General features: G+C 36.7%; 1 protein-coding gene across 1 annotated transcript; it reads right to left on the reverse strand.

Moving 5' to 3' along the window:
* Nucleotides 1-2,237: 2,237 nt before the first annotated feature.
* Nucleotides 2,238-5,402, reverse strand: LOC149022590 (protein NRT1/ PTR FAMILY 5.2-like). The gene is made up of 4 exons (XM_089150624.1): nt 5,180-5,402; nt 4,811-5,029; nt 3,497-4,071; nt 2,238-3,410 (listed from the first exon to the last, which is right to left on the reverse strand). The coding sequence occupies exons 2-4, from the start codon at nt 4,865-4,867 to the stop codon at nt 2,513-2,515; spliced, it is 1,530 nt and encodes a 509-aa protein (XP_089006750.1). The 5' UTR covers nt 4,868-5,029; nt 5,180-5,402; the 3' UTR covers nt 2,238-2,512.
* Nucleotides 5,403-13,092: the final 7,690 nt, after the last annotated feature.

Genomic DNA, 13,092 nt, shown 5'->3' on the forward strand with positions numbered 1-13,092 from the left:
GATTTTCTATAAAGTATTATACAGTTGCCACACTATCATATCACATCCATTTTCAGTAGAGTTAAGAGTATTTGTGACCATGGATGATCCTGTTTCGCTTAAAAGGTGCAATTACCACCATGATTCGGTACTTAAGGCTTTATATGAAGGGATTGAGTTTTTAATATTTTCTCCAGACCAATATAAAGTTGTGCACATAAAGTTCAAAAACATTTTCAACATGTTTTTCAATTGTTTTCTTAAAAACAAAGAGAATTTTGTCTTACTCAACTCTGGTTACAATCAATAAAGCCCATGGGAGAATGTTAGAATATTAATAAACTATTCCCCATAAGGTGTGCATTATTCGTTGTATCTGATTCTGATTTGGTTTTCTTATTTGGTCTGGCATGAGAGATACACAGTGGCTAGAACTTTGATACGGGTTGGCTGGCATGGGTTAGTAGGGATTGTAAAATCTTTTGTGGAGGATCCAATAAGTTTTCCTATATAAAGAGATGATAGGCCCCTCCTCTAACCCTAATTAATTATTTATTATTCTTTGCACATAATTCAAAGAGTGGTTATTCCATTCAGCCAGTGTATAGGGAGAAGCTTAAAGGAGAAGATCGTAGTAGCAAAAGATAGTTCATTGTTTGTAGCAGATTAAGGAAGAGAGATTCCGGTGCATTTCGTCTCCAATGGATTTTAAAGAAGGTATGTTTCATGACTTTGTTGCATCATTATTTATGTGTTTTTAATCAATCTATGTTGTCCTGGCTACATTTAATCTTACAAGATTCTCATCTTCTTTACTTTTTGATTTGATACTTCTATAGTTGTGGTTGTGCTGCCTTAACAAGTATGTCGATCCAATGGTTGAGATCAACCTCCGACTATCGATCAGCATATTTGCTGAGGTGACACAGCCACAACTAAGAAGTATATAGGGTACACAAAGTCAAGAAGTAGATCAAGTCCATTATCCTAGCACTGTTAATTTTGGACCGGAACCATCCTGCTAGGAGCCAGGACTAGCCTGCCCAATAGCTTACTGGGACAGATTTGCTCCTAATGACTTGTTACTGTAAAGGATCTGATCCTAATGATTGGACCTAAGCGGAGCCAACAGTACCAATTGGTATATGTATTATATAGATTCAAGGAAATTTGTACTATTTCTTAACTACTCTTTAGTTTCTAAAGAATCCAAAGAAGATGAATTTCACCTAAACAAACAGAAAAGAGAGTGACCAGGAGTAATTACGTGAGGTTTGATTTGTCTCGGGGTGAAACTGAAGACCTACAAATGTGTTTATTGCAACTTGTAAGAATTGGAACGTTAAAAGGAAAAGCTATGTAACACATATTCTTGGATTAGTTGGAACCAATAGTTAATTATCCAAATCTTAGATTTGAAACTGGTAAACTTATTATTAGGGATGTATTTGGAAAATCAACCAACATCATAGCCGCCACTTCATCTCAAGCATATGCGGCTAGGATTGCTTCCAAGAGTTCCATTGTTGTTAGAAGTTCCACAGTTGATCAAACTTCCAAGAGTTCTATTGCTGTTAAAAGTCTCACAGCTAATCAAACACCAGTTATTACATACAAGAAAAACTCTACAATTGGTACTCACAAAGACACTAAACAACCCAAAAGAGAGTTTAATATTGATTGGTACAAACTCTTAATCAATATTTTATGTAATCTAAAATACTAAAATCCTAGCACCACAACCACAAGAGTCCTAGAACTATACAGAGAATTACTCCAAGAACACTATGAAGGACTCTGTTTCTATATAAAGCTATGTACTAATTCATTGTAAATTAATGTGTTTATTATTTTCTGTGCTTTCTCATACGCACACTAAGACTCTCTCTCTCTCTCTCTTTTTATCAACGTCTCTCTCTCTCCCTCTCTCTTCTTCTCTCTTGCTCTCTTCAACTATTATTATTTTCAACACTTATTGGTCTGGCTAACTTTTTTTTTGTTTCCTGAAAATTTGAAATTTACCCTCTGATCCTCTTCCCATGTATTTTTAATAGGGCCCCTGACTGGAGAAAATTTTTCACAGTAAAGATAATGGGTGGAAAATTCTTTTTGTTATTTTGAAATATCGGTACTTGACCCCTCCAGATGCTAAAGCCTGGCTCTGCTGCTACACCCCTACGCATTATCTAACCTTATGTACCCAAACACCTGACCGCCCAGACCTGTTTGCATTGTGAACTCACTATCTAAACCTGTCTCTTGTACATTATCCATGCATTTGTACATTATCCATACATTTCTAAAATTCCACAAAACACAGCCACACATGTTGCAAAGGATGTAAACCTTAAACTAGTTGCCCTACAATATAGACTACGGGAGGACACAGAAACTTACACAGATGTTGAATTTATGAAAGAGAAGAACACCACAAGATTCGCTTTCAATAGCCAAAGAAAAACAACTGAAGATGGAGAAAGGCTTCTAAATTCCATTTATGTGGTATATCAGATTACATGCATGTTCTGATAAGCTACTCCCATCCTTTTAATCCTTCATCATCTTGAGTTTTATCCATGTCTGGACACACCTCCACAGCTGTTTTCATTAGCCCTCTTTCTGATTCACCAGCATTGGCATTGTAGACATAGAACTTACTCATCATCAGAAAGAAAACGAAATTAAGAAAGCTTAATACAGCATACAACCCATAGAAATAGTCTAAGTGAGACTCATTTAAGTTGTCTGATATCCATCCTTTACCATTCTTCTTAGTGAGATCAGATACACACTGAAGAAGAAAACTATTAAGGAAGTTTCCAATTCCCATGCTACTTGTGTAATAGGAAGTTCCAAGGCTCTTCATGCCTTCTGGTGCTTGGTCATAGAAGAATTCAATCTTGGCTACTTCAGCAAAGGTATCTGCCACTCCCATCAAAGCAAACTGAGGGAGTAGTATAAAGATGGTAAGAGGGACTGTTTGATCACCTCTACCTGAAATGCTACTCTCTCTTGCAACACCCAGTCTCTTCTTTTCGGTAAATGATGCTGTGGCCATGACAACTACATGCATCAAAAGGCCAACTCCCAGTCTCTGCAACAATGTAATTCCTCTTGGGTTCCCTGTGTATCTCTTAGCTAATGGCACGAAGTAACGGTCATAGATTATAAGGCTGATCAACATTGAAAGAGTCACAAATGCTGTAAGACATGCGGGAGGGATATCAAAGTGTGGTCCCATGCTTCTGTCTAAGGTGGTTCCTTGTTTAATAAACAACGTTTGAACCTGAGCGAGCATGGTGCTTGGTATGAATGTAGAGACCAAAATAGGAATCATTCTGATCATCTGTTTGGTTTCTTCAACTTGGGTCACTGTACACAACTTCCATGGGTTGCTAGAACTGCTTCTTACCGCAGCTTTATCAAGATTTCTGCAGATGGAAATCACAATTTAAAAGAAATAAATCCTTGCTACAGACTCATATATAGCTAAACCCTAAACATCCAATTCACTAACCTTAACGAAGGTGTGTGATCAATCCGAACCTTAGAAGTTGTAGAATATTCATCCAAGTTCAATTCATGAAGCTCATTGGGATCATCTGGGACAGATAACTTCCATTTTCTCATGGCAGCCACAAGTACCCTCGCCATCTTAGTGAAAGGACTTCCTGAAGCGACCTTGTGCCTGTAGAATGGAGTGCCCACTAAGAACACCAAGACTGAAATTGCAAGCCCAGCTGTTGGAATGGCATAGCCAATGGACCAACCAACGTTGTCTTGTAAGTACACAAGGAAGGTATTAGCCATGAGGGTTCCAAAGAAGATGCTGAACATCCACCAGTTGAAGAAGGATAGCTTTTGAACTTTTTCCTTCGGCTCAAAATCATCAAATTGGTCTGCTCCCATGGTTGACATGTTCGGTTTGGTCCCACCAGCTCCAACTGCGATTATGTATAATGCACAATAGAAGATGCCCACTTGGAATGCTGAGGCTCGCTTGTTGCAGGTCTCTTGATCTTTCACTCCCAGCTCACATGATGGTGGCCTGAGTGCTGGCAGTGAGACTGCTAGGGTCAGGAGGCTCATTCCCTGCTTAGCGAAAATTAATTTGAAATATTAAGGGAAGAATAATAACAAACTGCAACTTATTACTAATCACAGAAAAGAAGAGGAGGAGAAACCAGGGTAAATTTTATGTTGGTGAAAGTCAATGACGTGTGTCTAGCAGATATCTTCCGGTTCTCGGATCAGACGAATGGCATTTTCAGATCTAACGGTTGTGATCTAGCTTATACCTGTTCTTGTAATCACATACGTTGGATATGAAAAATATTATATATTATAAAATTTTCTTTTAGAACTGTGCAAGAGATACCCGTGCGACAGAAAGAAGGTTCAGATGATTAGACATGAAAAATCTCTCTCTCTCTCTCTTCTTTCCCTTTTTCCAAGGATTCTAGTTAGTCGACAAAGAAGGGAAATACCGGCCCGGATGGCTTCTTCTGAACAAACAAGTTCACCAAAACAATTGAATGATGATTGTACCTGGCCATTTGATTACCCTAAAACCAGCCTAAGAATAGAAACCATGGAATTTAAGACACAAGAAAAATATCTGAGTACGTGTGGCTTCTATTGTTTCCAGATAATAACATACGTGTTCTAAAATGCTTGGTGTGTATGTCGTGCCTGACCGGCTAAGTCTTCTCTGCTTCGCTTCTCATATACTATCACATATTATATTAGCTAGTTTGCTTCTGTGTGTGTGTGTCTCTTGCCTGTGAACAACTGTGTAAGCATGGATATGGATATATATTCCAAGTATTACCACAAGATAAATGCCTGAAGAGAGAACAAAAAGTCCAGTATCGGCCGAGATGGGCATCAGCAATGTAAGCTCCAATAATGGGTGTCATCCACACAGTTCCAACCCAGTTTGTTACATTATTTGAAGATGAAACTGTTCCTTCATGGAGCTTCGTTGTCAAATATAACACTAGATTTGAAGCAATTCCATAGTATGCCATTCTCTCAAACACCTCATATCCTACAATAGAGAGGAAGCAAATCCCACAACAGAAGACACATGAGAAGTAATCCTCCAGTCATTTCATCGATAACTTGAAACACTAACCATATATAGGACAAAGAAGAAAGAAAGAAAGTGTAGAGTTCAGTAAAAACATGGTCATCTTACCTACAATGAAAGAACAAGCCCTCCATTTCCCTCCCTTTGATCTTAGGACAGGGTGACCCTTGAGATCCACAGTTCCATCTTGTGTATAATCCTCCCTGCCATCTCCGAATCCATTCTCTGCTACCCTAGCGATCATATTGGTAAAGGGAGCTGAGGAAGGAGTAGGCGCTTGATTGAATATCATGTGAGGCCATGGCTTTTTATAAAGCTGGGAAGAGATGAGCTAAAAGTGACTCTTTTCAACCTCTGAATTTATTACGTATCAGATACTCCACTTGTTGCCAAACTAAAGATGGAAGAAAAGTAGAAGAAGAGGATACCTCACATGTTTATTATCAGATATTACCACCAAAAAAAATAAAAAATCCAGATATTTGTTTCCTCACCTCTAAAATGATTATTAGTTTTTGGACATCATAAAATCTGTGAAGCATCTGCAATATCATTCCCAAATTGCAAGGGATGATGTGTAGACAACTAGGGAACATTTTCTGACCCTTGGTTACCTTGGGTCAGAAACATTGTTTGTGAATACCCAAATGGGATTATGTGGAGAGAAGAAACTACTGTTCAAGAAATGTCTCTTTTTGACACTAAAAAAAAGAGTATCACCTAACTTTAAATTTGTCGAACACTCTATTATCCTCTATATTTCTCAGTTCTTCTAACGATAACAATTATTCTCCTATGGCAAGTTCACTGCCAAGTTGGTGGGGGCACGCTCTGATGAAAAATATGTTCTTCCCCTATCAATGCTCGTACATCATGGTAGAAATTCTTCTGAAATTTACAATTACATCCAATGTTTAAATTCTTCTTTTGGTGTCTTTTGCATGCAAGACTTCCAATTAAGTCTACACTTGCCAGATGGAGGGAGGTGCACAGGGGTGGACCCACTCAGGGACCGGGGTTCCATGGCCCCATCTCCAAATTTTAAATTTTTTTTAATAATTTCTTAACTTTTTCATTTTTTATACTAATTTCCTTCATTTTTTCAATTTTTTTCTCTTCTGAAATATCACTATTTGCCCCCCCCCCCCAAAAAAAAAATTGAAAACAAATTTTAAAGGTAAAATAATGGGTATAAATGTCATTCCTAGTTAAAAAATAACTCATCAATCCCTAATTATTCTCCCGTCCCTTCTCTCTCACATCTTTTCTTCTTATTTATTCTCCTTCTATCAAGGGTTAAGGGAAATTAAAAAAAAAAAGCATATTATTAAATATTCAAAATGTCATTTCTAATAGAAACTAACTCCTCAATCCCTATTTATTCTGCCTTCTCTTCTCTCTCACATCTTTTCTTCTTACTTATTCTCCTTCTATAAACGAGGGTTAAGAGAAATTTTTTAAAAAATATATTATTAAGTATTCAATTTATTATATAAATGGATTAAGGAAAGTTGGGGAAAAAGTCTTTTCCACAATTAGGTTCTCTCTCTTTCTCAATTTATTTATTATTTCTCTTTTACTCATTTTTTTTAGTTATTCTTTATCTAATTTTATACTTTTTTTTTCTTTATTTCTTCTACAATTTTTGTTATTTGATTTTATATTGTAAATAAAATGTCTATAGTTAGTAAGGTAACTAAATACCATTGGTTTGCATTTCTTACCTTAAAAGAAAATTTGGGCTTGCAACTAACTTTTAAGGGTTGAAGTCATGTGTAATTTTTTTTTTTTTTTAAACTTATGCTTTAATTTACCTATATCTTGTTGCAAAAAAAAACCATTACCAATAATTTACTTATTTTTGTCAAATATATGTGGGCCCCACAAAATATATGGGCCCCTTAATATAATAAAAACAAAAAACGGTGAGACCTCCAGCTCGGGGTGGATCTTACAAGGGCTCACACAATATGTATCGCGAAAAAGCATTGGTGCTTCCCCAATTTCATTATTGCCCCCCCCCCCCAATATTGAATCCTAGTTCTACCCCTAGATGTGCACATTGATTGTCAATTGTGTGGAAATAAGATAAAGACTCCATGACATGTTTTCATCTCATGTGAATGTACCAAGAGGATATTGGTTGTAGGACCATTAGGACTGCGGGTTGAATATTTGTCTCAACAATCAATCCTGGACTTATGCCTCTCTTTCTTTGGTGGGAGACTCCATCTTAGCAGGGATGTGGTCCGCTGGTTTTATGCATTTATAATCACTTGCTTTTTCTTATGGATAGAAAGGAATGTGGTGACCATCCTTAAACAAAAAACCAAGCCCTACAATCTGCTGGCCAATATTTCCACATGGATTTTGATCTCAAGATAAGTCCAACATCAATGTCAAAAAATGATTTACATACAAATGCTCTAATAAATGTGTATGTCTTTTGTTGCATTGTGGTATGCGATCCCACTCACACATTCGATTTTGTGCGAGGGTATTTAACAAATTTTTGAACAGGGTTGCATGGAGTGTGGGGATTATTAGTAACCAAAGACCGTTGTTCCTTAAAGTAGGAGTCATTGAACAGAGAAGTGAGCTGGAAGCTATGCTCAAGACAATCCAAGAAAATTTCAACCACCCAAACGTAAAGGAAACTTGCTTGGACGAAGTTTGGTGCAATAGTGAAGAGAAGCAATTGGGATTCTACCTAAACCAAAAGTTTGTAGCATGGCCTTTAGATATACTCCTAGTTCTTTGAAACATCTATGCTTATGGATCTACTATTTCTTTTTGCCACTTTAAATCCCTCACTCTGCTAGAATGTTGTATTAATATAGCTAATCAAACTTTTAATCGGACTAGCACGACTAATAGTTCTATAAATAGTAGGAATGAACTATCTACTTGTACTATCTGTAACTGCTTTCTGGAATAGTAATGAAGTTGTGTGTTTCTATGATCAAAAAATAAAAAATAAAATTTGCAAAAGGAATTGATGCAATGGGGTATCTAGTTGATCCAAAACAAGCTCATGAGAAGCACACAATGCATTGCAGTGATGGATGTCCCTTTTTTTTTCTTTTTTGCATTTCCGGACCATTTTTAGGGTGTTTTGGCCATTTACTGCTTTCAGTGACATTTTCGTAATTTTGTGTTTTTTCCATTTTAGGGTTTCTTGGCACTATAAAATCATGTTTTGTGCGTTTTTTAGAGAGCAGCTAAATATTGTTGTTTCTGAAGAAATTTTTGAGAGACAGAGTTCTCCATCTTTCTATCCATTCTTCTGTTTGGCTTCATTTCTTTGTCGTTTCGGCATTATGTTTCTTGGCACTATAAAATCATGTTTTGTGCGTCTTTTGAAGAGTTGCTGAATATTTTTGTTTTTTAAGAAACTTTTGAGAGACAGAGCTCTCCATTCTTTTGTTTGGCATCGTTTCTTTAACGTTATGGCATCAAGAATTTGTGGCCAGGCAAAGAAAATTTGTGTGTAGTTTAGTTGGATTTATTTTTGTAGAAAACTTGATTCTCTTATACTTATGTATAGTCTAAGGATTGCAATAAGGATGGGTTAGGTTAGACTTTTCAAAATCCAAACTTAGTCCTGAATGCTTTTAGTGTTCATTCTCATTTTGATCCTAACTTGACTCAAGGGCTTTTTTTTTTTTCTAACCCTGATTCCGACGGACCAACCCTAGTGGGATTCCACCTTGATTCTCCCAAATTGGAGCCTGTTAGAAAAGGTTGGTCTAGTCCCTGTCTTTGTCCTTAATTGGCCTAGCCACTTTCTCTAATTGGTATAGTCCTTTTCTCTAATTGGTCTTATCCTTGACCCTGGCCCTAGCAAATCTGATTTAAAAAAACATATAATTGTGCTAATTTAAAAATGAAATGCAATTGGGCAATGAAACTTTCAAAATTCAAACTGCTATGAAATTTGATATAAAAGTCATAGAGAAAAGCAGAACTTTCAAATAGTATTATTATCCTTAATAATGTCTCACCTAAATGTACGCCTTTAGAAAGAGCCCCCCTAAAAAAAGAAAAAAGGAAAAAAGAAAAGCTAAATGTATTAACAAAACTTCCATAATCTAGCCTATTATAAAATCTAAATCATATGACATAAAAAATAAAAGTAATAAAGAAATAAAATAACTTTCAAATTATAATTACTCTCCATTAAATTAGATCATGTGCCAATTATATTTCAACTAGAAAAAAAAAAAAAGAAAAAAAGTAAACTTTCATAATATAACATGTGATAAAATTGAATCATTTTGAGATTAAAAAGAAATTAGAGACAACAAGAATTCAAAGCTGCTATTATATTTAATATAAAAAATCAGGAATAAAAAAATACAAAGAAAAGAAGTGGAATGAGGGTTTGATATGACACAGTCAAATTAGGAGTTGGATCAAATTAATATGAGGGTCAATATTAAATTAAAATCTAAATCTAAATTAGGCCTAAATTAGGGCTTGGGTCGGGATTAAATTCACCGTCAAAATTAGCGTTGATATCAGGCCAAAACCAAGCTAAACAATAAGGGACAAGTCAAGTTGAAAAACACAAATCTAGCCACCTATTTAAGGCTAGAATATTTTGATCAAAATCAAAATCTTGAGCACAAGCCGATTTAGAGTCACCAAGGCCAAAGTTGCACCTGTCTCTTCTTCTTCTTCTTCTTTTTTCACCCTAGAAATGGGCTTTAAGCCGGGAGATGGGGATATTAATATGCCTCAACAAGAGTCGAACCCACAACCTCTTCCCTAAGAGGTATTGGTTTCACCACTAGAACAGCTCTGCGTTGAAAACTTCTCAGTTGTTAGATGGAGTCAAATTTGAGATACACTTGGATCAGTTAAATAGAATATTAACAGAACTATTAGTAAACTCTACATATATATAACAATCAGAGAATACTGAAAGATGGGCTGAGTCATTTCGGTTGACACTTTTTGAAACCATAAAATTAAGTCTCCTAATGTATAATCAGGAATATTGCACGTTATCACTTTTTGACTCATTAATCTCAAATTTTTTTTTTAGTTTAACTTAAGAGAACTAAATTCATCTTAAGAGAGGGCTATATTATCCCAAGAGAGATTTGATTAAACGTAAGAGGACCTCAATGCAAGAGAGACTTGATCAAAGATAGAGCACAGATGTTCCTTGATTTGAGAAAGCAAGAGGTTCATAAAAGAAAGATCTATTTCTTTGATGGAATAGGGTGGACATAAAAGGGTGGGAAAGTACACTATTTCTAAGGAAATTGTTTCCACATAAATTGGTTATGGAATTTGCTGGCATGCCAGGGTCAGGAAATGACTCAAGGCATCTGACGATCAAGCTATGCAAGTTCTCTCTGCCTCAGCATATTAAGGACTTTCATGCTTTTTGAGAGAAAGAAACTAGAACTTGTGGGGTTCTTCAATAGCAAACCTTTACCATTCTACACCACTACTATGGGTAAGGGAGAAGAAAAAAAACCTAACTTAAGGATAAACTCATAAAAGTTCAAAGATAAGCGTATTGTGTCATGTTGATTGATTAGTGTTTGCGAATACATTGCATCGGGTATCTACGCAGAGAATGTATAATTACTTGTCCACAACCGTCTAAGACTAACTTTAGATAAGTTCCAAACAATTTGAAGACAGAAATTTGAAGAAGTAAGCAACTACCATCAGCTTCTACAATTGCCTCATTCTCCTTTGGTTTTGGCTAGCTTTGACGGAACTGGTCTTGCCTTTGGCTAACATTGAACCAGTTTCCTTAATCCAATTATTTATTAGTTTAGTTCACTGTGTAAGCCAGTCCACAATGGTTGGGTTTTTTTCAGGAACTAACAAAAATCCCAAAATATGGTTTGTTTGGTTTAATAAGGTAAGAAAATCCTGACATGGGCACCCAACTTTTCTCACCCATCTCTTTTTCAAGTGAGGCTTTGTGAGAAAGGGAGGAAAATGAAAAGGAGATGTTATTTCAATGCCCTTTCTTTTCCATTCCTTTCACGTTCCACCCTCCTACTACCATTGGGTCCCACCGGTTTATTTTTCTACCCCTTTTTATCTTGCAAACAAACAAACTAGAAGTGAAAAAAGTAGTTAAAATGTGGAATAAATTAGGAGAAAATAAAAACATAACCTAAAGGACTAGTAGGTGCATATGGAGTTTTGGGAGACACCTTACTCTTAAGAGTAAGGTGTCTCCCAAAACTCCATATGCTAAATGAAATAATGAAAACTGATTCAGACTCTTAAATAGTTTCAAAACTCACCTAAAACATGTTGATGATAACTTGAATTTGGAGATATTATTATTGTTTTGCTTATAAATGAGACAAAATTTATTAATTATCAAGTGTGTCAAAAAATGATGCAGCTTTGGTTATAAAGCAGCATATAAGGGAGAAGCCATGGCTTGGAGGAAATATGAAGTTTTAGCTTCTTACTTATGAGGTGTTGGTTGATCTTTGCCAACTAAGCAAATCCCTTGGGGTTAAAATCAAGAGATATCTTTTTTTGAAGATGGAGTTCTCAAGTTTTAAGAGGGGCCATGGTTATGATGCATAGATAAATGATTGGGAATTTCCACATGATGCGTCCAAAATCTACTCAGCCCTTAGATCACTGATGAATTACTTGCAAAACAATCGTCAGATGTGGCCCGACCGTAGGGGTCGGGAGTCCACCTCTGAAGGCTAAGTCAATTAATGAACTGATCAGAAAGGCTCTGGCTAATTGCAGAGCTAAAGTATGAATATGATTACTGTGAATACGATTCAGTTACCTTCTTCGTACGTAGGTTAGGATTTATATAGTGTGTACCTTCTAATATCGTCCGTTGAACTCGATCGAGCCTTCTTCTGGTGACCGTCGGATCTTGATGGTTAGACCCATTAGTGGGGTGATGGACAACTTCCCTTGATCACACGATCTTTTGCAACGGGTGTGGTAGTTATCCAAGTTTGCACGATTGTCAGCTTCTGCGAGTGCTGATAACCATTTCCTGATGGGTTATCCATCCCGAGAATCCCAGACGTGTGTCCGCCTACCGATCGTGCAGGGTTTCTTCCTTAGCACGCTATTTTCAAACCTGGTTCATTCGAACCTAAATCGGTCAGGTCATCCCTAACTGGGGTCAAGGGTTGAACCAAGAATGGACCCGGTTCAATGATATTTTTCTCGTATCACCACGATATGTAAGGATGTTGATATAGGTGAAGCTATTGTTCTTTACTATTTTGGCTAAACAACGAAGCTATTGTTAGAACTTAAGAGAAAAGGTTTAAGTGAATGACACAGACTAGATGGTTCTAGTGATAGGAAAGTGCAAGTCCAGAAAGAAGTTGCCTTTTGCTCCCGATTTGATGAGTGATACAGGAGATCAGGTGGAGCTACAGCACATCATGTAACGATTAGGTGTTATATAAGACATTTTGGTGATGGGTCTGTCACATCCCGCCCTAAATCCACCAAGGGGGTACCCTATCTGGATTACCCGAGGAGTGAATCACTGTCCCGCCGATCAAGTTTAGGAACGATCATAGCCACTTAGCACAATAATATAATCAAAAGCAAGAACAATTCTTTGTATTCAAATAATTTAATAATAGAAGTCTAGAAAAGATCTCAGAAGGTTTCACAAATAATATCAGAGTGTGAAAATGATACAAATAGGACAAATAGTCAAAGTGTGAAAAGGAGGGAGGAAACCCATCCTATAATAATAACGGAAGTTAGATCGACTAAAATTAAGGGTTACAACTGGTTCCCAACATGACAAGGGAACAGACTAAACTACGTTCTCAACAAATTAACTAAAAGGTTAAAAAGAAAATGGGACGACATCCCAACACTAGCACACAAGTGCAAAGGCCGAGCTGCTCCAGATAAGTCCCAATCTCGGACTACTAGTCTTTATCAACTTGTACACAGTGACCAGTGGGGTATGGGTCATCAACTTGGTCTTCAGAGTGTTGACCATCATAGTCAACAGTGGTGGTACCTGCAGTAGA

Source organism: Hakea prostrata, chromosome 3 (genome assembly GCF_041222555.1).
Source record: "Hakea prostrata isolate BN-2017 chromosome 3, UWA_Hpros_2, whole genome shotgun sequence".
Lineage (NCBI taxonomy): Eukaryota > Viridiplantae > Streptophyta > Magnoliopsida > Proteales > Proteaceae > Hakea > Hakea prostrata.

Excerpts from the sequence above, each read along its gene's own strand:
- LOC149022590 (XM_089150624.1), bottom strand. The coding sequence starts at position 4,867 with ATGCCCATCTCGGCCGATACTGGACTTTTTGTTCTCTCTTCAGGCATT. Across the intron at positions 4,072-4,810 it reads CTTCAGGCATTTATCTTGTG|GGAATGAGCCTCCTGACCCT; the intron begins GTAATACTTGGA and ends TTCGCTAAGCAG. Across the intron at positions 3,411-3,496 it reads GATCACACACCTTCGTTAAG|AAATCTTGATAAAGCTGCGG; the intron begins GTTAGTGAATTG and ends TTCCATCTGCAG.